Source organism: Malaclemys terrapin, chromosome 4 (genome assembly GCF_027887155.1).
Source record: "Malaclemys terrapin pileata isolate rMalTer1 chromosome 4, rMalTer1.hap1, whole genome shotgun sequence".
Lineage (NCBI taxonomy): Eukaryota > Metazoa > Chordata > Testudines > Emydidae > Malaclemys > Malaclemys terrapin.
Genome location: NC_071508.1, coordinates 94,122,474 through 94,145,990, shown reverse-complemented (window position 1 = coordinate 94,145,990; position 23,517 = coordinate 94,122,474). Strand labels below are relative to the sequence as shown.

Below are 23,517 nucleotides of genomic sequence, written 5' to 3'. Positions count from 1 at the left end.
TTTCCAGCCCTCCCCATTCCCTTCTGAATACCTGGCTGTACCTTTTCCCCCAAGCAGCTGCAGGAAGTATAAGTTGATGTAAAGGATCGGTTAAGATGCCAGGTCGGGTCGGGGTCTGATTGTGCACTACCTGCCCCGTCTCATCCCACAGCAAGCTGCGCTTCAACTGCAGGGGGGTGGGGCGGGGCGAGACACTCCCCCCAGGTGCTGTCTACTCTGGTAGTTGAGAGGCTGGGTTCTCCCGAGGCCCGCCCGCTCACGCAGCTAGGCTGGGCCTGTCTGACTGCCAGGCCGGCTGATTGGCCAATGGGTGGGGCGCGGTGGGCCACGTGGCCGCTCTTGCGTAGGCCTGGGCAGAGATGGCGGCGGTGCTGGGGAAAGCGGCGGCAGCGGGCAGAGCACGGCGCCGCCTGCTGCTGGGGCTGCTGCGACGGGGCTGCGCTGGGGTCGCGGTGGATGACACCGTCAATGGGCTGAGCGAGGAGCAGCGGCAGGTACAGCGGTGCCGTCCCCGAGAGGCTTGGGCGCGTCTGGCCAGCGGGCTGCCTGCTGCTCCAGGGCCGAGCCTTAGCGCGGGGACACCCGCCCCGCACCTGCAGCGGGGCTCGCACGGCGGTGTATCCCCCCCCGCCTGCTGCGCTGTTTGCCATGTCCCGGCTCGGAGACGCCGGCCCCCTGCTGCCTATGTGTCGCATGCAGCTTTACTGGCCTGTCCAGCTACCCGGGGGCTTGTCCGCACCGCTTGTGTCCCCCCGATCTGCAGAGCGTCAGTGTCCAGCGACGCTGCAGCACCACACCACTGCGCGTCCGGCCGGGCTTTGGTAAAGGGGGACGAGCCGCTGGCCCGGATCTCTGCCCTCCCCTGCACGCCTAAAAAGGCTTTTTAGTGGCGACAGGGGTCCTGGTGGAGGGAGGGAGAGAGATCTAATAGAATCATAGAATATCAGCGTTGGAAGGGACCTCAGGAGGTCATCTAGTCCAACCCCCTGCTCAAAGCAGGACCAAACCCCAGCCAGATTTTTACCCCAGTTCCCTAAATGGCCTCTTTGAGGATTGCACTCACAACCCTGGGTTTAGCAGGCCAATGCTCAAACCAGTAGAGACAGTTCTCCACAAAGCACCTTCCACAAAGAAACCAGGTTACTTTAGGTGAGGGCTCCAGACCTTTACCCTTGAAACTGAACTAAACTACTGGTCTTAGGCCTTCCTTGGCTTTTAGTGCTGGCGAGGAGGGAGTGTTCAAACCTTGCACTTCGATTGGTTGCTGGTGTCAGTGATAAGTGTCGTCCTCGCCTCCCCCTCTCCCCCCATAGAATTAAATTACAAAACAACAGATTGGTGAGAAAGGTGACTAGTAAAAGCCATTACCCTTGCCAGTTTCCATCTGTCCCAAAGTCATTAGCGATCACAAGTCATTATCATTCTAATTGCCTCAGCAATGAGTTTTTTGTTCTCAACCTGTGTCTAAGTAGACAAGAAGCATTCTAGCCTAGGGCTTGGGTGACCCAGGTTCAATTCCCTGCTCTGCTACAAACTTCCTATGTGGCCCTGAGTAAGTCTCTTGCCTTCTCTGTGCCTCGGTTCCCATCTGAAAAAATGGGGATTATAATACTTCCCTACTTCATAGGGGTACTGTGAGGTTAAATATAGTAAAGGTTGTGAATCATTCTCCTGTGGTGTTACTACTGGCTTTATAACAATGTAAATATTTTGTTTATATGCATGCTTATTACAGGCTTCTGTGCATTATAAAAATATATCTAGGAGACTCTGCCTGGTGGGTGCTACTTTGCCATAGTCTCTGCCCATCAGCTGTCAAACTTTCTAGACAGAAAAGGTGGGGAAGAAACTGGTTTGTTGGAAATAATCCAGTTACAAAAAAACCCCAAATAGTGTCCCTTTTTCCATTTTAGTGTAAGACTGTCACCTGCAGGTTAATGATTCAAATCCAACCCTATTATTAACTTCTCTTTAAAAGGTCTTTGGGGTTTTCTTTCTGTCCCATCACCTGAAACTCCGAGCTGCTTGATTTCACACTGCTGTCTTGGGGGGTGTAGGAAACATCCTGTTAGGGCATGTTGGAGATGTGGCAGGAAAGACAATGAACAATATACTGTTATGGTTTAATGTGTATTTTTTTTTCCCTCCCTCCTTACCTCATTTACAGCTTAGACAGACAATGGTCAAGTTCTGTCAGGAGCATTTGGCTCCAAAGGCCCAAGAAATCGACCAGGAGAATGAGTTTAAGGGCATGCAGGTAAGTCCTTGCTGTGTGATCTGGGAGTGAGATGGCAGTCAAGGTCCCTCTCTGCCATGTGCTGTGTCTAGAAGAGAAAGTGTAATCCATATCATATGAACATATTCACTTTACATTTATTCTGAAACCCTGAAGAAAGAGTTACGGTAGGAAATACATGGGGCTTGTAAAGTTATTAAGCTCCAACTAGCCTGAGAAATAAACCTAACCGGAGGCCATTTAAAAAAAATTGGCAGTCTGGTGATAAGGCCTCTTCCTTGCTTGCTGGGATTGTCATCAACGTGCTGCCTCTGGGCCCTGCCCAGAGACTCCATCTTTGTACTGGCCTTGGCTATTTGGTGTCTCATAACTTTGCACCCTTCTGCCTCCTGACTAAAAGGGGCATGGAACTTCTCTCTGCATAATGCTTTCTTTGCAGGCTCTATGATGTTAGAGTTGTCTGTGAAATTTGTTATAGAAAATACTCCGTGCAGACACTGTCCAAACAGATATTTGACTTCCAGTGTGAAACTTCACATTCCAACCGAACTTGTAAGTTCTGCGAACAAGAGCTTTTTGATTTATGGAGCATTCAGGTCCCATCATTGGAGAGCATAAACTCTACAAGACTAAGAAGCTTGTAATATCTACTGAGACTTCACAAATCTCTGGTGTTTACATTTTCATAATGAAGAACTCCAAAGCTTTGCACATAGCCTTTATAAATATAGTCCATCATCAGATATCATCCAGGGCTGTTGTGTAAAACGGAACTGCTGTGTCTAGTGCAGGCCGTTTAGGGGGATCCAACTTCCATAACATGGCAACTTCTCAAAAATGAGAGATGCGGTTTTTCAATATCCTGTATCTGAATAATGCCTTGGCCAATATTAGGGTGATCAGATAGCAAGTGTGAAAAATTGGGATGGCGATGTGGGGTAATAGGAGCCTATATAAGAAAAAGACCCAAAAATCGGGACTGTCCCTATAAAATCAGGACATCATGTTACCCTAGCCAATAAACCTGAAACTTTTCACACAAAGATTTGAGGCAGGGGTGGAGATGGCAAATCATTTTTTGGCAAGTGACAACATTTGAAAATCTAGGCAGAAAAGCAATTTTCAGAGGAAGTGCAGGTTGAGTTATGTCAAAATTGGGTTTAAACTAGGGAATGAGTTACAGCGTTAGGCCCTGATCCTGCAATGACTTAAGCATATATATAACATGATTAGTTTCATTGAAGTCAAATGGGACTACTTGCATGTATAATGTTATGCACAGGCAGGAGTTAATCTTTATGCAGTGAATGCAAATTAATATGTTCATGGAGATTGTGAGGAGTCCTGCTCTTGCTTCATGGTTGGGCAAAGCTGTATTAACTGCTTTATTTTGTGTTCATAGGAGTTCTGGAAGAGGCTCGGGGAGCTGGGAGTTCTGGGAATTACAACTCCTGGTGAGTCTGTTCTCATCTTTTACACCTACTGAATGATTCCCTCCATGAAATGCCACTTAGGCTCATCTATCTCAGCCCTTAACAAGCTAGTCCACGTTAACATACCTCACAATCTTGTAAGCACACTCTGTCCCCTCAGTTTGGGATACAGTTTATTATACAGACCTTTTGTGGTAGGATCAGGTTTTTTTTAATTACAATAAAGAACATCATGGATGACTCGCCACTCACCCAAAACTCCTATTTCAGTGTGATGTAAACCTCTTTTCTGAAGAGATGCAGAGAAATCCATCTTTGTGCTGAAATTTCTCAAGGTGCCTCTCTTTGTTGAAACTTTGAAGAACATCACTTTATCCCTTTTTGAGCACTTCAAAATGGCTTTTACAGTTTAAGGACCTTGTTCAGATATTACCACTTTGCAGTTTGATAACTCTCAAATTGTCTTGTTACCCTTCATCATAAGCAATGCAGTCGTGAGCTTTGAAGAAAGAAGGTTAAAAATAAAAATTTCTTAGAATAAGTATCTGGCTACATTACAAAATATTAGTGTGTTCTAGCAGCATGGTGAAGAGTTGGGTTAGCTGACGCAGCACTGACCACAACTGCAATCAGAGGGGTGACTGCAGCATGTGTAGACATATTTAGTTAACTAGATCAAAGCTAGCTCAGATAACAATGGTGAAGCTGCAGCAACAGAGGCTGGACTGCCCTGCCCAGGACTCTGGTTATGTACTCATGACTAACCCATGCAGAGCCCTTCTGTATAGCTATACATTGAAATAATGCACCTGCATTTATTTCAGTGGTCAGACCTGAGTTTGCTTGAGTGAGTCTCTCTGCCCTCGTTTCCTCTTACTCTTGTTCCCCTTGCTCTTCCCAACTTCTTACGGTTCCTTTCAGCTTTTTCTCGTGCTTGCCTTTTTGTCTTCTTTAATACTGTACCCCAGGCTGCAATAGTTTCCCACTTTGCATGAGCTCCATCTCGGCCTTGCCTCCAAATCCCTCCTCAAAGCATGTTTCTTCCATGAATTGTTCCTATTCTGATTTCCTCAGGGATTTTCCCACAAACACCTTTCTGTGCCTGAGCTTTTGCCCTGTGATTTCTGTTGGTGTCCCAGTGGAAGTTTTCTGGGAGATGGGACCTTGTCTGTAAATTTATTTTGTGAAGGGCACAAACTTTGGGGGCATAATGTTGATATGAGATCCTGTGGGAATGTGTGGTCATTTGAACCACATGTTCAGATACCAATGGATCATGGTTCTTCGATAGTGTATTAAATGATGATTGCTCTTTTCAATTTCTAGACCTAAAAATAAATTATGTTAATGCAACATTATATCAGAGTTCGGAAATGCTAATATATGGTTCTACAGTAACCACAATGTAACCATGTGGCATTTAAAAATTCTAAAGGGACACCATCTTGAATCACACTTTTGTCTGAAAGATTGACTTACTGTTACAAATAACATTTCTGTAACAACTCTGATGGATATTAGGGGGGAAATATTTGTTGTATTTTCCTTTCATTTGTTTTCTCTGTGCATTTGATAGCACTTAAGAGTGAAATCCTGGCTGCACTGAAGGCAGTATTTTTAAGTGGCTGTCTTATTTCACCTGGTAACTTTTGAAATTCAAAAATGTCTATGTAACTGTAATGTTTAACATGGTGGTTTCCTCTCCGTAGCGTTGCGAATGTCCAACCCAGCATTCTTACTGTTCCCACAAATCTGCTTCATATTTTCCTCATCGGTTAGCATGCTGGGAGTAAGAATACAGGCTCTGATGTGGGGTGAGGAGGATGAGAATCCAGAGCACAAATTGATCAGCTGCCACCAAAAATGAGTATTGGTGTGGAAGGGGCTGCACTTGGAATCAGAGGCCACCCCTTTTAGTTTTAGGAGTTACAGGCAGTATCACACACCTCCAGGCTATGCACTCCCTCTACTCTTCATTCACTTTCCTCAGCATGACAAGCAGCCTCTACTCTCTTCTTGGCTGCTGCACCCGTAGGGCAACATTCAGTGTTATTGACCATCCAGACCTCCTGGATTCCCTCCCTAGCTAGGCAGGTGTCTCTGCCTCCCTCCTGTTGTAGTTCTGTTGCTACCTATAAAATCACTCTCTGCCTGCAAGCCAATATATATACACACTCCTGGGTGTAAATATATTCCTCAGTCTTTGCTCTTTTTATCTCCATCTTCTCTCTCTGTTTCTGTTGTTTCCTCTCCAGCTTTAATCTTCCACCACTTCAGTTTGAGGCTGTTCTGTTTGTATCTTTAGTTACCTTTAGTTAAATAAAAATATTTGTAATCCATCAATTTTTCTCCATCCTGCTTCTGAAAAGTTTGACCGTATCACCCCTCCCACCCTTAAGCAATTCCACTGGTTCCCCATTCATTTCAGGATCCTGTTGAAAGCTTGTTTTGAAAACCATCCATGGAATTTGCCCCAGTTGACTTCACCCACTTTGTTTCTCTTTAGTCTACTAAACCCTCCTCTATTCTACTATGTCCTCATCTGTCATTGGCTTCTTCTTCTCGAGTTGGCCATATGTGAAAGTCTTCTCTTTTGCAGCTCCTGCTATTAGTCAGGAATAGCCTTTTTATTCCCCTCTGCCCTACTGATTCTCCATCTTATATCCGTTATCCTCTGGAAAAGTCTTTTCTCGTTTTTCTGTACCTTTTTGCTTTTTCTCTATTTAATTTTTGTGGTAATACTAAATTAATGCTAAGTTTTGGGATACAGTTAGTATGAGAGATGCAGAATCGTGCAGTTGTCTGTGATGCTTGGATGTTAGGTCAATGTTTTACTCATATATAAAGTGTATATGTGGTAACTATGCTTTATATGCACAAAGTGTTACTAATTGTTCTGAATAAGTAATAGGAGAGTTGGGATTCAGGAAGGATGGGGAACCCAGAAGTAATCAGCTCATTGAGAGTCAGTCTAAAGCGGGAGTCCAAATGTAAAAGTTTCTGAGACATCCAGTGAAGTTTAAGTCCAGTATTGGGCTCAATTTGCAGGAGACTGTATAAGTTTTATTTACCATGGGGTTATTAATCTAAGCTGATGAATTTTTTTTCTCCTGCTAGTGGAATATGGTGGATCTGGAATGGGGTATCTGGACCATGTGTTAGTGATGGAGGAAATCTCTCGAGTTTCAGCAGCTGTTGGACTCAGTTATGGTGCCCATTCAAACCTTTGTATTAACCAGTTAGTACGGAATGGCAATGAAGCACAGAAAGAGAAATACCTACCCAAGGTATGTAGTTGGTGGAGGCAGAAGACCTGAGAGAATATCTGTTTACGTGGTGCCTGTGGTATCTGGTGCGCAGTAAGAAGAAACGTGAAGTAATAGATCTAGTTATAGCATAAAACTACATGTTTTATGACATTTTAAAGTAGCAACGGAGTTCACAACATTTTACAGATGTTCCATGGCTGAACTGAGCTCTGGCACAGGGGTCGGCGAGCTCTGGCACGCGGCTCGCCAGGGTAAGCACCCTGGCGGGCCGGGCCAGTTTGTTTACTTGCTGCGTCCGCAGGTTCAGCCAATCGCAGCTCCCACTGACCACGGTTTGCCGCTCCAGGCCAATGGGGGCTGCGGGAAGTAGCGCGGGCCGAGGGATGTGCTGGCCGTGGCTTCCCACCACCCCCATTGGCCTGAAGCAGCGAACCACAGCCAGTGGGAGCCGCCATCAGCCGAACCTGCAGATGCGGCAGGTAAATAAACTGGCCCGGCCCGCCAGGGTGCTTACCCTGGCGAGCTGCGTGCCAGAGGTTGCCAACCTCTGCTCTAGCACTTTGTCTCCCCTTGTGTGCCTAACAGCTGTATACATTGAATGGAACAGGACTGAACTTCTAGCATGAGTATCTTTTCCCAGTGGGTGTTTGGTTCAGTCCATTTCAGTCTTACACCCAGGACAGAAAGTACCACAGCTAGCTGCTCTTACTGCAGGGATCCCTATATCCTTTAAAGCAAATAAGGAAGCCAGTGGACACAGGATCAGGCCCTTTAGTAAGAAAAAAAATTTAAAGGTTAAAAAGACATTTTGAAAAAGGGTTTTAAGCCAGCAAACACATCTGTTTTTTTCTAATAAACGTGTGTTACACACATTTTGCAGGAGTAACTGCTGACCCTTTTAAAATGGGTGGTCGCAGTGTGGGATATGCACTTCTCAGGTGCCAAAAGCATTTCGCCCTGCATGGCTCATGAGGCACCAGAGGCATGTATTACAACTGCATGTCTGGACATGTTTGTCTTTCACAGAGCTTAATCTTCCGATACAAAAGGTGAGCTTACTGCAGCAAGCTTTGAAAAGGATTGTACCTTTCAAATTTGCCCTGCTCCAGCTTGTTAATGATCCTGTTCTGTCCTAACTAATCCATCTTGATGAAGGTTCCTGCAGAACTTAAAACTGGTACAGATGTCTTGTTTGAGCCTTTTTCAGGGTCATTTCTGGAGGCAGCATGGTCCAGTGGATAGGACAGTAAGGGTATGTCTACACTTGAAGCTGGAGGTGTAAATTCCAGTTGGAGGAGAATTACCCACTTTAGCTCTGATCGAGCTAGCGCACTCGAAATAGAGTGTAGTTGTGGTGATGTGAACAGTAGGAGTATGTGCCTAGCATGTCAGATGGGTACGTATTTGGACTAGCTAGCCCCTCCTGACGTTTGCACAACCACAGTTACACTCTGTTTGTAATATGCTAGCTCAATCGGAACGAACGTGGGTATGTCTCCTCAAGCTGAGTATTACACACCAGCTCAAAGTGTAGACGTACCATGAGAGGTAGGAACCTTGCTCTTGTATATCTGCCTTTACCACTGACTTGCTGGGTGACCTTGGGCAAGTCACTTAATCTCTCTGTACCTCAATTCCTGTGTGTGCCTATGGAGTAACTTGTTTGTTTGTTTTTGGGGTTTTTTGTTGTTGTTTTCCCCCAAAAAGATTTTTGAAGAGAATCTTGTTCAACCTTCATAAAGCACTTTGATGTTTCTGGATGAAAAGCACTGCATGCGTACTAAGTATCACTCATTGCTTCCTTATTCCGTTGTCTGGTTGGTTGGTTTGTTTGTTAATCAGTTGATTGTAAGTCTTCTCTGGCACTCAAGTGACCTCCGTGTTTTAAACCCCAGCCTCTGTTAAACAGATTTCAATATCTAAACATATTGGATGTATTTCTTTATAAGCTGAATCACAGCTATCTGAAATAGTCCACATGAGGGACTTAAATTCAGCAGCAAGCAAAGTGTTCAATTACTTAACAAAAGAAATCTTGTTCAGTCTGTCAGTACATAAACTCCATGTATCCCTGTCATTTCTCAGTGTATTTTAACATTGTTGTCATTCACTGATATGCAATATGACAAACCACCTTATTTTTCATTATTCCTGAATTTTAACTGAATCTTTAGTGATGTGCTGAAAACTACGTCGGTCATTTTATATAATTTATAAAACCAAACTAGTTTCTGGTACATCATTAAGAATACAGTTGAAATATACAGCTTTAATATGTCATATATATTTTTGTATATTAAATCTCTTTTCAAAAAACAAGGGAACAAAAGAGGGGGAAAAAAACATACAAAAAATACCCAGAGAAGGTAAAGGGCAAGAAGGAGAAAAGGACAGGAGAACATGGATTGAGAAGAGACAGCAGCAGCTGTGTCAGAACATGGCATGAGGGGACACAGAAGGAGGGTGTCCATCTGCCATGCCATCACAAGCATGTGGCAAATCATAGTATTAGTCTAGTGCTGAACACTGCAATCTCTCTCTCCCCCTCGTTGATCTTTTTGTTTTCTACAATTCTAGTTTTAAACAAGCTGAGCTTTCTTTTGTATATGCATAAAATATTTGTCTCTGCCAATCAGCCATTTTAAAAGGCAATCGGGAAACATGGAGTTTGGAAAAGGCATATGGCTGTCAGCATGGTTCTGTTGGCACCTTCTTGGAGATAGATGGATAAAACTCTGTTTTTAAAACAGTAACTGACATGTGCATTGACTCATCTTGTGGTTTGATTCTGTTCTATGCCCTCAGCACAATAGCACAAGTGAGCTTGTTGTTGGAATTCTTCCAGGGACAAAGTTTCCTACTTATAGTTTATATGGAACGCAATGAACTTTGAGATTCAGTGCCACCCCTTCCCTCCCCACCCAAAAATGCAACAAAAACATTTCCTCCTCCTCCTTCCATTTTTTTGTCTTGTTTTTCCCCAGCTAATCAACGGGGAGCACATTGGAGCCCTGGCAATGAGCGAATCAAACGCTGGTTCTGACGTTGTCTCTATGAAGCTCAAGGCAGACAGAAAAGGTAAAATATTTCACGTGCCAGCTGGGGAAATTGCCCATGTGCTTCTCCTGGCCAGCCTAAGCATCTTTCCTTTAAAATCTAAATTTAACCTTCTCGACACATTCGGCTGTGCTCAGTCCAGTGCACAGCAAGCTGGGCAGAATCAGCTTTCATAGACTATCAGGGTTGGAAGGGACCTCAGGAGGTCATCTAGTCCAACCCCCTGCTCACAGCAGGACCAACACCAACTTGCCACTCCCTAGTAGGCAAGCAGAAGGTTCACTCGAGGGTTTGACAGAAAAGTTGTAGAGAGGGATGGGCCTGGTCCATTATTGATGATGATGATGATGGAAGAGACTGAGTGATTCCAGACCCAGAAAATGTAAATATGGAATTTTGGCTGGGAGGAGGGTCATACTTGTGACACCTCTAGTCTGTTGTTTCACAGAGAGTTGGTATAGTGGAAAGAATAGCTTGTGTGAGAGGGCTGTATAAAGGCCTTATTAAGAGGCCTGGGGTGGGCTCTACAGTGGCTTATTCATCTTATCCTTTGGACCCCAGAGTCTGGGGAGGTATTTTACTCAAGGCTGCTTTGTGGACTTCTGAGAGTGCCTTAGGGGGAACCTGGCTTATAGTTTATTGGGTCATGAGGCAGAGGAGAGGTATTGTTTCTGGATCCCTGATGGAGTCTGTTGTGAACTAACAGAGTCCACCTCTTATGTTTCTAGGGGATTACTTTGTTTTGAATGGGAACAAGTTTTGGATCACTAATGGACCAGACGCTGATGTTCTAATAGTTTATGCTAAAACCGATCTCAGTGCTGTTCCAGCCTCCCGGGGTATAACAGCATTCATCGTGGAGAAGGTAGGCCGTACGTCACTGGAGAGTAAGTCACCCTGCCTTATTTTATCCTATTTTGAGGCTACAATCCTTTCCCAAATAGAGCTACTTGCCTTCTAAAGTAGTCAGTCTTGACAATTAGCAGCCCCTTGCTCAGAGGAGCATTGTGATATGGGAGTGATAACCGGACAAGTAATGCTTTCACCCCACTTGTCCACATGCACAGAGGGTCTGGAATGCCCTCTCTAAGCCTGTGCACTATGCTGCCTCACTTCCTCTGCTGACCTGCACTGCTACCTTTGTGCCTGTTTTTGTTCCCTCAAATTTTTCAGTATATCACCATGAAAACAATCTTCATTATTAACCCTCCCCTACCCACTATCCTCCTCTCCCCCCCCCCACACACTCTGTCTTCAGAACCTACAAAACATGTACATAAAACATATCTTGTGATCTGCTGTAATCTCCGTGCTCCCCATCTTCTGTTTGTCATACCTTGCAGACCTTGGTCCAAAAGCCCAATCCTGTTCCATTGACTTCAGTGGGAGCAGAATCAGGCTGCTAGCTTGCGAGCCACTTGGGGTCAGGAACCTGTCTCTCTCCTTTTAATTTGACTGTAGAGAGCCATGTACACCTATCAGACTGTAGAAAATATAACAAGACATCTTCATGAAGGCAGGAAGCTATGATAAAGGGCTAAACATAATGGTCATTTGATAAGAATGGTTCAGACCAGTTAACCTTTTGATGGAGTTTCCAGTGTCAGTGGCTGGAACCACACAACCGCTGGGCCCACACACCTATCCTTACTATGTATTGATTTAAATATTTAACATCTGGTTCTGTGTTCTGACTAAGTCATTGTTACTCATTCCAGATGCACGTGCGTTAGAAAACAAATTCCACTCCCACGGTTTATGTTGTTGTCTTAGGCACTGCTTGCTGGTACACATGTTTGCTTCCCCCGCACTAATACTCACACTTGTGTTTGCTCCAACAGCAGACATTTGACACTGGCAGTCCTCCAGCACACCTCACTTGTTGCAATTCCCCCTGCTCGTTTATTAGGTTGGGGAGGTTTTGCTTTAATTTCTCTGTCATGGTCTGTTTCAACTTCCAGAAGAGAGAAGCTTGTAACCTGCTTCTCTTTTTGATTTGCAGGGTATGCCTGGTTTCAGCACTGCTCAGAAGCTTGATAAGCTGGGAATGAGGGGGTCCAATACCTGTGAATTGATCTTTGAGGACTGTAAGATTCCTGGTGAGTGACTTCTGAGAAACGAGCAGAACCCCTTACCATATCCACATAGTGGCTTCCACTCTCCTCACTCATACAGACTGAAACATCACTTATGTATGCATTCAAATTCTGAGTAGAAGGTTTTCCAGATACTTCTCTCCTTGGTGACTATCTTGCAGGTGAGATATTGAGGCTAGGAGAGGTTGCTATCTTGTGCATTAAAGTGATTCAGTCTGCTAGTGTTGGGTCACTTCTGTTCCACCCTCTGAGTTGAGCTGCATTGAACATGACACTTAGCCACTGGCTTTGTAAAGCTTGGATGAAGCTTTAGGAGAAACTGCTGATTACGCTGGAGCCTCCAATCTGGATACTGGGAATAGGGTTTTAGAGAAACTCTTAATGAGTCCCTGAGCGCCGCTTTTCCAGAACCCCTGGTAGTAGGTTGTGGTCACTGGCCAACATGCGTTATTTGGTTCAATTCCTGTGACCATTTTTTCATGGAAGGAAATTAAAAACCGGTGTACAGTACATGGAAGAGATCCATTTTCTTGACTCCTAAAATCTCATCTATGAGGGCAAGGTTTGGTATCACTTCAGAGGAGTTTCAGGGGCTGATTCAGACCCCTAACTGTCAACATTTCTAATTTTACCAGATCCCCAACCTGGGGTCAGAAAGGTCAATGAACCTAGATTGGGTCTTTCAGCTATTCCATGTATGCTCTGATCCATACAGAACAGTGTTCTCATGGCAACAGGATTCCTGTTTTCTGATCACTCACAGAAGCAGATCAGGATAGTGCTTAAACTGTACACTCTTTGCATGTGAGCCACAAGTGCTGCTTCTGATCTCCAGTCTTGGAGACTGAGCCAATTCAATATCTTCCCATATGTCTTCAGGACATCTTTCTCTTAGGGTATGTCTACATGGGGATAAAAGCCCTCTGGCTTGGCTAGAGCTGGCCTGGGTCAGCTGACTCAGGCTCGTGGGGCTTTGTCTGTAGGGCTAAAGATCACTGTGTAGATGTTTGGGCTTAGGCTCCAGTCCAATCTCTGAGACCCTCCACCCTTGCAGGGTCCCAGAGCTCGGGCTCCAGCCTGAGCCCAAATGTCTACACTGCAGTTTTTCAGCCTTGGAGCCTGAGCCCAAGTCAGCTGACCTGGGTGAGCCATGGTTTTTTTTATTCCTTATAGATCAAGGGGTCCTCTATCTCTACAATCCCATCCACTCCAAGGTACATGGTTTCACTGTCAGCGGTGCTTCACTGAGTGGATTTTGTGTTTTTTGCCATAGTAGATACCTTCTGTGGATCCACATTCTTGGGACATGTGGTATGAGTGAGAAGCCAATTCAGAGCACTTTCAGGTTTTTGCCCTGAGACCCAATCATTAGCCTGCACCCCTTGTGCATTGAGTGCATATATATTTCAACTTGTTGCGTATATCAGTTCCTTTTCTTCATTTGCAAAGGGGGCATTTGTGTCTGTTCAGTCTCCCCTTTAGCAGTGACACTCCATTATTTGTGAGTAGTTTTGTCTTTGTTAGCTTCTTGCGACTGATGAGGATATTTCTCTTCTGACAAAATGTTTAAGATGTTTACTATTAGTATTTTTCCTTTCTCTTCTCCTGCATTTTTTCAGCTCATTCCAAAAGTCCTATGCCATGACGACTGACCTTCTGGTGGAGGAGGATTGGTTGCAGTTCCCCATAGAGCCCATCAACACAATTCCTGAATGAGCTAGACATCTGGCAGGCCTTCAATTTCTATCCACAATGAACAGAAGTCGCATGGGGTATGTCTACCTGACAATTTAAACACCTACAGTTGACCTGGCATCTGATTCAGACTCAGGCTGCAGGGCTGTAAAAATGTGGTATAGATGCTCAGGCTGGGGCCCAAACTCTGGGACCCCGTGAGTGGGGAGGAGCCCCGGCTGCAGCCCGAGACTAAATGTCTACACTGCAGTTTTACAGCCCCACAGCCTGAGCGCTCCAAGCCCGAGTCAGATGACCTGGGCCAGCCACTGGTGTTTAATTGCTGTGTAGACATACCTTAAAGTCCAGAGTCTTAGCTTCAGGTGATCCTAACCAATCTGCCTATGTCCAAAAATTCCATTCATTGCAGTGCTTGTGCAAATTGCTGGATTGACAGCCCTGCACAGATCACATGGATAATGGCAGGTAAATTTTCCAACACCATCTTGCCAGTGTGTCCCAATGCTGACCTGCAGGGTCAGAGGAGAGTTCTGGTTCACTGTACATTTAATCCTAGGTGTCGGTGTTAGAGATCTCCATTATGATATGGAGACATACATATATCAGACAGCAGGAATCTCACTGCTTTCATAGAGGTCACCTAATAGCCATCTGACAATAACACATTTCAGTCACTATCAACTTGAGCTAGATTTGAACTAGCAACTAAGGCCTTGTCTTCATTGCTAAAAAAGGTGTGTGTTTTACCTCAGGGTAACACATGCGCATGAGCTGGCCTGAGGTGGTAACACAGTGAAGACCAGGTACTTCAGTTCTACTGCAAGGTAGACTTGCCAAGCCTCACCAGTGAGGTGGGAGAGGCTCAGAGCCTAGGCTCCAGGCTGAGCCTGAATGTCTACACCACTATAGCTAGCCCTGTGCAGCCCCTGCCTCACAAGCCCAGGGCAGTTGACCCGGGCTGTGAGACGTGCTGTTGTGGGGGTTTTTTATTGCTGTGTAGCCATACTCTCACTTCCCCATTGTTGTAATTATTTTAATCTTTAGCCTTGTGGCTTTATAGACAATACTTCTCTGTTCCCCATTTTCTAAAAGGTAACACTGGCTGTAAAGGCCCCTTAGATCACACTGCTGCTTTGTTTATAGCTTTGGTTGGAAAGAAAAATTGTTGTGGGGGCAGGGAATGTGTCTTGCCTTAATGGTTGTGTCCCAAGTTAAAAGGAGAATACTGCTAGAGTTTGAATCCTCGCCCCATAAAATGTAGATCCATAGGCAACAACTTGCCTTCTGAGAGTTCTACTTACAAGTAACTTTTCTTTGCTGATTGCAGCTGAGAATGTCTTGGGGCAGCTGGGTAAAGGAGTCTACGTTCTGATGAGTGGCTTGGATCTGGAGAGACTCGTGCTGTCTGGTGGACCACTGGGGTAAATGGTCTTTTAATTTTCTACTAATCACATATCGCTTCTGATTATATCACTTCACCTGGTTTAACCAGTGGTCCCAATTTGTGGCATTGATTTCTTTACAGCATAACAACTTAAATCCCCCTCACAAGAGAGGTGCTTCTGCTTGAGAAAGGGATACATTCTTCTTATTCATTCCGTTCTTAGGTTCCATACTGATCCCTCAACTTAAATCTTTGTATCCCCATCTAGTGGGCTCAATGGTAACCTTTATTTAGAAAGACTACCCTCTTCCAATAGGAAGATGGAGTTCCTCCTCTCTCACTCAGTTCTGGGCTTCTTTATGCTGCTCAATTAATGAACGAGATGCACAGCAGTGCAGAGTAATCCTAGCTAAGATTGTAAAGGAGCTGTTGAATCCTCTAGTTCAGGGGTTCTCAAACTTCATTGCACCGCAACCCCCTTCTGACAACTTCGGATTCTCTTCATGCTCACATTCTCTTTGCTACATGTTCTAAATTTAACAGCTTCTATTACTGTATTCTCTTCCCCCAATAACACCTGCTTTTTAAATCCCCCCATTTTATAATATGCTCTTAATAAATAAGATAATCACGAACATCAGAAACTAACAGCATCTTAGAAAAGGCAAATTTAAATAAAGAGACATCTCTCTGTGCCAGGGACCAGAATATGGACTTTTTCTAAATTTTAAACAAGTGACACAGTGTGGGGGACTTGTCTTCAGTTGTCCTATGCAGGCTCCCTAGTGGCAGTTCAGCATTGAAGTGCAGGAGAAAACTGCCCAATAAGGATGCCTCCTTCAGGTTGGAGGCTTGGCCCAACCTGAAGGGCCTTTCCCTGAACTCTGTTCAGAGAAGGAGCAGTTCAGCCCCTTGCATCAAACAAGACACTAGGATATGTCCCTGACAGGCAGTGTTGTCTAGTGTGTAAAGCATATGAGAGGGAGCCAGGACTCTCCTGAGTTTTATTCCTGGCTCTGTTCTGTTTTAGGTGTAACCTTGGGAAGGATGCTTAAGTTCTCAATGCCCCTTTTTACCTATCTGTAAACTAGAATTCTCACTGCACCTCCGTGGAGATACTGACTCTGCGATGCCCTGGAAGGAGCTAGAGAAGAGTAGAGCACATTAATCCAGCCATAAACTTAATGTAACAATGTCTTGAATGCCCCTAATGATGGTGCCATAAGTATCTCACTAAACCAAGCCTGATCTTTAACAGGTGTTTCTCTCTGTCATTAAAGCATCCTTTTTTCTGAACACTGAATTGTTCTCTAAGGAGCAGCTCAGCACACACTGATGTGAAATGTTATTTAAAACCAAGCCCTTGTTTTCTCTGTAACATATTAGCCTTAAAGTGTGTGGCAAGGACCCCTGAACTGGCACTTTCTCCCCAACTCTTTTACATCCCACCAATACAGTACAAATAACTCTAGGTGATGCATTGACTTTCATATCAAAATAAGTAATGAATCTTATCCTGTCCCAAGATTTTAAGTTTTCAACACGCTGCAGACTTCTGAGTTCAAAATCCAGAACTGCAGTATATAGAAGTTGTTGGGGAGTGGGATGGGGATCTTAACATCTGCGGAGGGGACAATGGGCACTTCAGGCACCAGGAAGTAGTGGAAGTTGGTTTAGGTTTTTGGAAATCCAGAAGACAATTGAGGCTTTTGGACAAGGGAAGAAATGCAGCTTCCCTTTTGGGCAAGGTAAGAGGTGACTAGAAATTTGGAGGAGAGGGAGTTGAATGCTTCATTTCGTCCCCCAGCAAACGTTTACTGTCTCATTGTACACTGCACACTTTGCCAATATCAGCTACTACAGCCAGTCTCATAGATGCTGATTAAAGTACGGTAGTTTGTCTTTGCTCAAATGATCAGCAGCTAACAATGTGGCAATTTAACGTGTCCCCATTAGGCTTCAGAGTAAATGGGCCATTGGGATGGATGGGGAAGTGCATGCCTCTCAGAACTGTTGTTTCAGGCTATCTGCAGACTCAGCCAGACACTGTTGCATTGGTTACACTCCATGTTTGGAAGGTTTTCTTTGTGACTATAAGGGTTGAAACTTTTTTTAACAAAAGCTTAGATTCTAGAATACAATTGTACAGTAAATTCATGAAGGGTAATTTTATGACCGCATAATTGCATTGTATGCCAGGCACTGCCTTAGACTGAGATACAGAATTTGGATTATTGTTTGTTAATTACTCTGTCTTCCTCCTTTTTCTGTTTCCTTCCACTCCCTCACCCATGTCTGTGTTTCTCTCAGAATCATGCAGGCTGTTCTTGACCATGCTTTTCCATACTTACACGTGAGAGAAGCATTTGGACAGAAAATCGGCCACTTCCAGGTGAGAGTGAGGGGAAGGAGCTGTCAGTGATACCCTTGGAACAGGCTGCTTTCATCTCCGGTCAGATCCTGAACTCTTATCTCAGTGTACCTGACAGGATTTTGAGACTGTCTTTATTATAGGGTGGGGTTGTCCCATTATGATGATGATCACACTACATATTTCTGTACCAGTATGCGAAATTGTAGCCTGGAATTACCCAAAATCTGGTGAGAATATTTAACTCTGAAGAAGTTTTTATCTGCTGGTTTGTTATAAGAAATTGGAGAACATGGTCTCATGCTGATGGAACCTCAGATTTTTGTAGTTTAGGGTGATGACATCAATCCTGGATTTTTCCTGAAGTTGCACTTCTTAGTCAGGGCTGGATTTACTCCTTATGCACCCCTAGGCACAGCATCCTCAGCCTTATTTGGTCTTCTCAGCCCCCCTCTTCCCCACCTCCAGCTGACTTTTGTGTTGCACACTGTTTTAGAGAGGCAAGGCGCGCCTAGAATGCCGATGCCCCTAGGCACGTGCCTACTGTGCCTAATTGGATATCTGGCCCAGTTCTTCGTGACACTGCTGCTCGTACTGAATGTGAAAGGCACTGGCTTAATCAGCATGGTAACCCAAGGCTGGTGTTGGGGTGAGCTAGGATTTGAAGTCCCAGGTGTCTCTATTCTAACTTTTATGAACTTATGATCCAACAGTAACCCAGGCTCAGTCATGTGACTTGTGAATCCAGCTTCACTGGTTTATCCAGTCTTCAGTAGGTAGCATAAGAAGACCAAATAAAACATCATTTCCATGGCTTTATACCCAGAGTGTTGTCATTTCTGCCCTCTTCCCCTTTATTTCATGTTAAGTGTTAAGATTTTGTTGAATTTAAGAATATTATTTTGTCTTGTGTAGCTCATGCAGGGTAAAATGGCAGATATGTACACACGGCTGATGGCGTGTCGGCAGTATGTGTACAATGTGGCAAAGGCCTGTGACCAAGGACACTTCAATGCAAAGGTGAGCTCAGTTCCTGATGGGCTGCTCAGGCCACTGCATGTATCTTTTACCCTTGTTCATGTGAGAGGGCGGAGGTTCTAGATCGTAGGTGTCCATGAATCAGTTACAGAAAATCTTATACCTTGTACCTTTGAATCCCTCAAGTAAAAGAGAACTTAATTGTGCATGTCAGCAGATTTACCAGTATTCAGAGCTGTATCATAGTAAGTCCAAACAAAATGTTCAGGCTACTGAAAGTAGCTATCGCAGGCACGATAGGGTGTTATCACTTCCACCACTGATACCATAAGCATGCTTGGTTCAAAGAAGGCAACTAAAAGAGACTAACTGTTGGAGAAAAGTTTTACATCCTAAGTCAAATTGCATATAACCTCCATGGGCATGATGTAAATTCATGAAGGAGGGTGTAGTTTCCCTGCTGCATTCTTTTTTTGTTCACACATGGTCCTTATGGAACGGATATGGTGAGATCTGATGGAAAGCTTGTGTCACTGCATGACAGACAAACTTTTCTGTTTTTCTGCTGTGACTCCTGTTTGGCTCAGTGTGTCAGAGCTGTAACTAGGCATTTTTAGCACCCAGGCTGAGCAAGCATATTTGCGCCTGCTACCAGAGGTGATGTCAGGAGAGTGGCATGCGGGGTCACGTTCCTCCCCTCCCCCTGATTTTTTTGGTTACGGCCCCCCCCCCCCCCCAACCCAGACAGGCTGGGTGGCCCACTGAGATGAGTCAGAGGATGGAAGTGACACTCCCTCCCCAGCCCCGTTGCATGGGGTAGGCCCCACTGAGCCGTCTGGCGTTGCTGCTCACCCCCAAACATTCCTCTGCACCCCCCTCAGTTTGAAATCCTCTGAGGGGCAGTCATGTGCCCTGCCCCACTGTCACCAGTTACATGCTATCTTTGCCCCCTACCGTATTTTTTCCATAGTTTCTCTGCCCCCTGGCTTTGTTCCCTCGGCAGCTACCCCACTTGTCCCGCCCTGGTTATAGCCCTGCAAAATCTTGTGTTCTTGAGAGGGACCAGCTTAGGCCTGTTTGCAGGTATACAAACTTGGTGGAAAGTAGGCGTGATTGGAACAGTGCAGGTGAAACTTTGCTGATTCTGTTGCTGTAAATATAAATTATCTTGTCCCTCCATTAGGATTGTGCAGGAGTGATCCTGTATTCGGCAGAATGTGCTACACAAGTAGCTCTGGATGGAATTCAGTGTCTAGGTAAGAATGTTGCTTCCTCTACCATGAGAAAGGGTGACCTGTGATGGATTGAAACCTGCAGGAATACAGGCTCTCTGTGGTCCCTCTCCTAGTCATTGAGTTCAGTAGGCAAGAAATGTCTTCTGCAGTATGACTTAACTATTTACCTCTGTTCTTCAACTGGGAAGCTTTCTGTGAATGTGTCTGTACAGAATCAGCCCATACCCTGTTCTTTTTTGGTTTTCATCTCTTCTCTTTGTGATTGTAGGTGGAAATGGTTACATCAATGATTATCCTATGGGTCGCTTCCTGCGTGATGCTAAGTTGTATGAGATAGGGGCAGGAACCAGTGAGGTACGGAGACTTGTCATTGGCCGGGCATTTAATGCCGCTTTTAAATAACACCCACCATTCAACGAGAAACAGTCTCAACACCAAGAAGCCTTTGATCATAGCGGTGGCCCACAAAACTTTTTTCTCATATCACGGTCACCTCTGGTTGATGATTATCCATTTGATGAACAAATGTTGCTAGGTTTAACTGGGCTCTGCTGACCGAATGAATTGGGCAGGAGAACAGAAGTAAACGTGTTCATGTGATCAGCCTGAATTGTTCCTTCATCATACTCAGCAGCCATTTTGATTCTAAAATCTAAGAAGTTGAGGATGAAGTTTTTGCCAGGGGTATATGACAGTCAAAGCAGGATGTTTCTTGCATGGTGAACTGTTGAATCGGAAAAAACAGTTACTGAGCATTATAGATCAATCGAGAGGGAATGGACATTGGATCAATCCAGAAAGAATGGACAATGGGAATGGAATTTTATCATCTTTAAAAATTTAGAGTGCCATGAACAAGTAGCATTTTTAACATGCTGCTGCTGGAAGATGGTAATTTCCCAATGCGACATTCCACCAGTATGTTAACCTCCTGGTGCCATCCAGTTAACAATTTCAGCTTTGGGAATCCAAATGCCAGCTAACTTTGTGGTAGATACTGTCTGCTGTTAACATCAAAGGAGTTAAGCTACACAAGCAATACTGTAAAAAAATGTTGCCTAAAACCCTGTCAAGATGTTACGTATTTTTCTTTGCCCATTGCCTTTCCTATCCCTGCTGCTTACCAAGATATTTGAATGTAATCTGAAGTCTTCACTCTTCTGATTGGCTGCCTCCTGCTGTCTGATTCATTTGTTGATGTCACTATCCGTCATTCTGGAAGCTTTTAAAATGTCAAACCCTGTATTGTGGCATCCATCAATGAATCAGGCAAGAGGAGGTTGACTTATTTTAAAGGGTTCTCTGTTGGCGAGCATGTGCACTTGCACTCCTAAATTTAATTGGCCATAAGGAGAAAGAAAGTCTAATGAGAAAATTTGGGGCAGTTTTAAGGGGGGGGTTAGGGAAACATTATGTGGAGTAGTTTAAATCTTGTGTGGTCTGTTTTTAATAAGGAATACAGCAGTGTGTAATACAACTTCAAAGAGTGAATTACAGGAAGAAAGTAAATCTCTTGAATATAATAGACCAATGAATTAAACAGCTGCCATCTTGACCATCTCATGTAGGTTAAAATACTGTATTGTGTGCTGGCTTAGAATCACCATCTAGACAAACACTAAATATATAGAGAAAAATAAATAAAACTACAAGCTATATTGTTTTTAAAGCATCCATTTAATAATCTAAACCAACAATATAAAAAGACACGATAAGAAACGCCCAGACCCAACTAAAATCCACCTTACTCGGTTTCCTCTGGGGAAAAAAACACCTGATAGCTACATAGGGCATGCGGTATGCACAGAAGGTCTTCTGGCCCAAGGGGAGAGGCAGCTCCCAGAGCCATGGGTCTGCCCCTAGAATGCCCAATCCTCAGACTGGGGATTGTCATCTCAAGCATCCCAACTGAGCTTTACTGCTCGGGAAAAGCCCACAGAGAGGTGATCTCTGAGATACCCTGGGCCCAAAGCACAAAGGGCTTTGATCAAGGCTGACACCTTGGCTTGCACCTGAATATAATTTGGAATCCAGGGCAGACTTTGAAGCACAGGTGAAATATGCGTCACTTGTGAAACACCAAGTACATTTATGTACTGAATATATGAGAATGGAAATGTAATATGTTCTCATTTATTTAGATGAGAGAACGACAAGCTTTACCTCAGAATAATTATGAATGTCATCCCCTCTCCTACATTCAAACTGCATTCACTGCTTTGTGACCAGTACCTCAAGAAAGACCTAAGGTGGGATTTTTCAACACTGCCTAAAATATTTGGATGTCCATTTCCCATTACAGTTTGTGGGAATTGGGTATCCAACTCCTGTAGCCATCTTTGAAAATCTCAACCCCCAGTCCCATAATGTATCAATAAAATGGCAGCTCCTTAGAGAGAGCCAGTAGCAGCACTGATGACAATGAAGGGGCTGAGACCGTGCATACTTTTTTAAAACAATTGAAAATTCATTTTTTACTGATCTGTTCTTTAGCTCTTTGATATGAGAATGAATTTCCTTGAGTTTTTCTTGAAGACTTGTTTAAAAGACAAAAACAAAACCCCACATTGACACTGAATCATAGCTTTGTAATCTGTCTTGGTCCAAAGGAAACCCACTGAAATGAATGAATGTCAAAACAACCTCAGGATCTTTCAAGTGACTAGAATTGTTAAGAATCCATGTTCTGAGTCAGAATGGAACCTATATACCATGGCTTTTAAACCTGCCTCTAGCCCTGACATTGCTTGTTTTAATACAAATAATAAATAACATCCCACTTTCTGGGCTGATCAGCACCTCAAAGTCAAGGCAAAATGAATCTGCGTCTAATTCACCATTGGATAGAATGGGAGTAGAGATCCATAAATCTTAGGAAAGGTTACATTAATCAAATTGCATACACTTCCATACATCGCTGTGGTGAATATCGAGTGATCTGTCTTGCAAAAAGCATTGATCAAGGGGCTCTTTCCACATACTGAGCTGTTCTCACTGTGGTGAATGACAGGGAATCTCCTGGCTAAGTGGAGGAGGGTCTGTGATTAGGGTTTTGTTTTATAATGTGTACAATGCCAATAAAGATATCGACTCTTAAACACATTCCAGCTGAGCTGCTTGGATTTTGCCCAGCAGGGGGCAGATATAGACTTTGTTTAGTTCTTAACTACAACTCAAGTAGAGAACTGGACTCCTCCCAAAGTGCACATCCTGTGTGATTCGAGCTTGTGGTGTGCATGGGAACGGATGTTGCCTTTTATTCCCCTCCCTCTTCTCCACCAACCACTTTTTTCCTCTAATTGTTTTTTTAAAAGCTTGTGGTAGATCTGGCAGGTGCGGAAGCCTCTGGCCGCCTCCGGAGAGCACAGCTAATAGGAGAAATTCTAGAAGGGCACTGTGCCCCTGTATATGTTGTTTCTGGTATCTGTTGCATTTAATTTGTAATAGAAATCATTCTAGCCCAATAAGGGACATTCAGCTGATTACAGAGCTGGATTAGTCAAATATCCTGTCATAGAAAAAGTAGCTCTGCAATAAAGATTAAGAGTTGGTGAGACAACCGTGAAACAGCACCTGCAATCTAGATGGTTTTTAGGACACTTCAGTAATTATTAGTGTCTGTGTCTATCTAAGGCATCCCTGATTGTTCCTCCTTTGTTCTGAGAGCCCTTGCCTCTCCACTGGGTCCTCCATGGACTTACCCTATGGAACAGAAGCTGCTTATGTTAATAGCCATGTGTGCAGGGTTTAAATAGCTGTAGTT

The 23,517-nt window shown here is 44.2% G+C and overlaps 1 protein-coding gene across 1 annotated transcript; it reads left to right on the top strand.

The window, feature by feature from the left end:
- Positions 1 to 339: 339 nt before the first annotated feature.
- On the top strand, positions 340 to 22,856 carry IVD (isovaleryl-CoA dehydrogenase). The gene is made up of 12 exons (XM_054025550.1): positions 340 to 494; positions 2,168 to 2,257; positions 3,639 to 3,690; positions 6,787 to 6,956; positions 9,923 to 10,016; positions 10,724 to 10,860; positions 11,998 to 12,094; positions 15,114 to 15,207; positions 17,481 to 17,562; positions 18,457 to 18,561; positions 19,703 to 19,775; positions 20,023 to 22,856. Exons 1-12 carry the CDS (start codon positions 360 to 362, stop codon positions 20,154 to 20,156), a joined length of 1,263 nt encoding a protein of 420 aa, XP_053881525.1. The 5' UTR covers positions 340 to 359; the 3' UTR covers positions 20,157 to 22,856.
- The last annotated feature ends 661 nt before the right edge of the window (positions 22,857 to 23,517 follow it).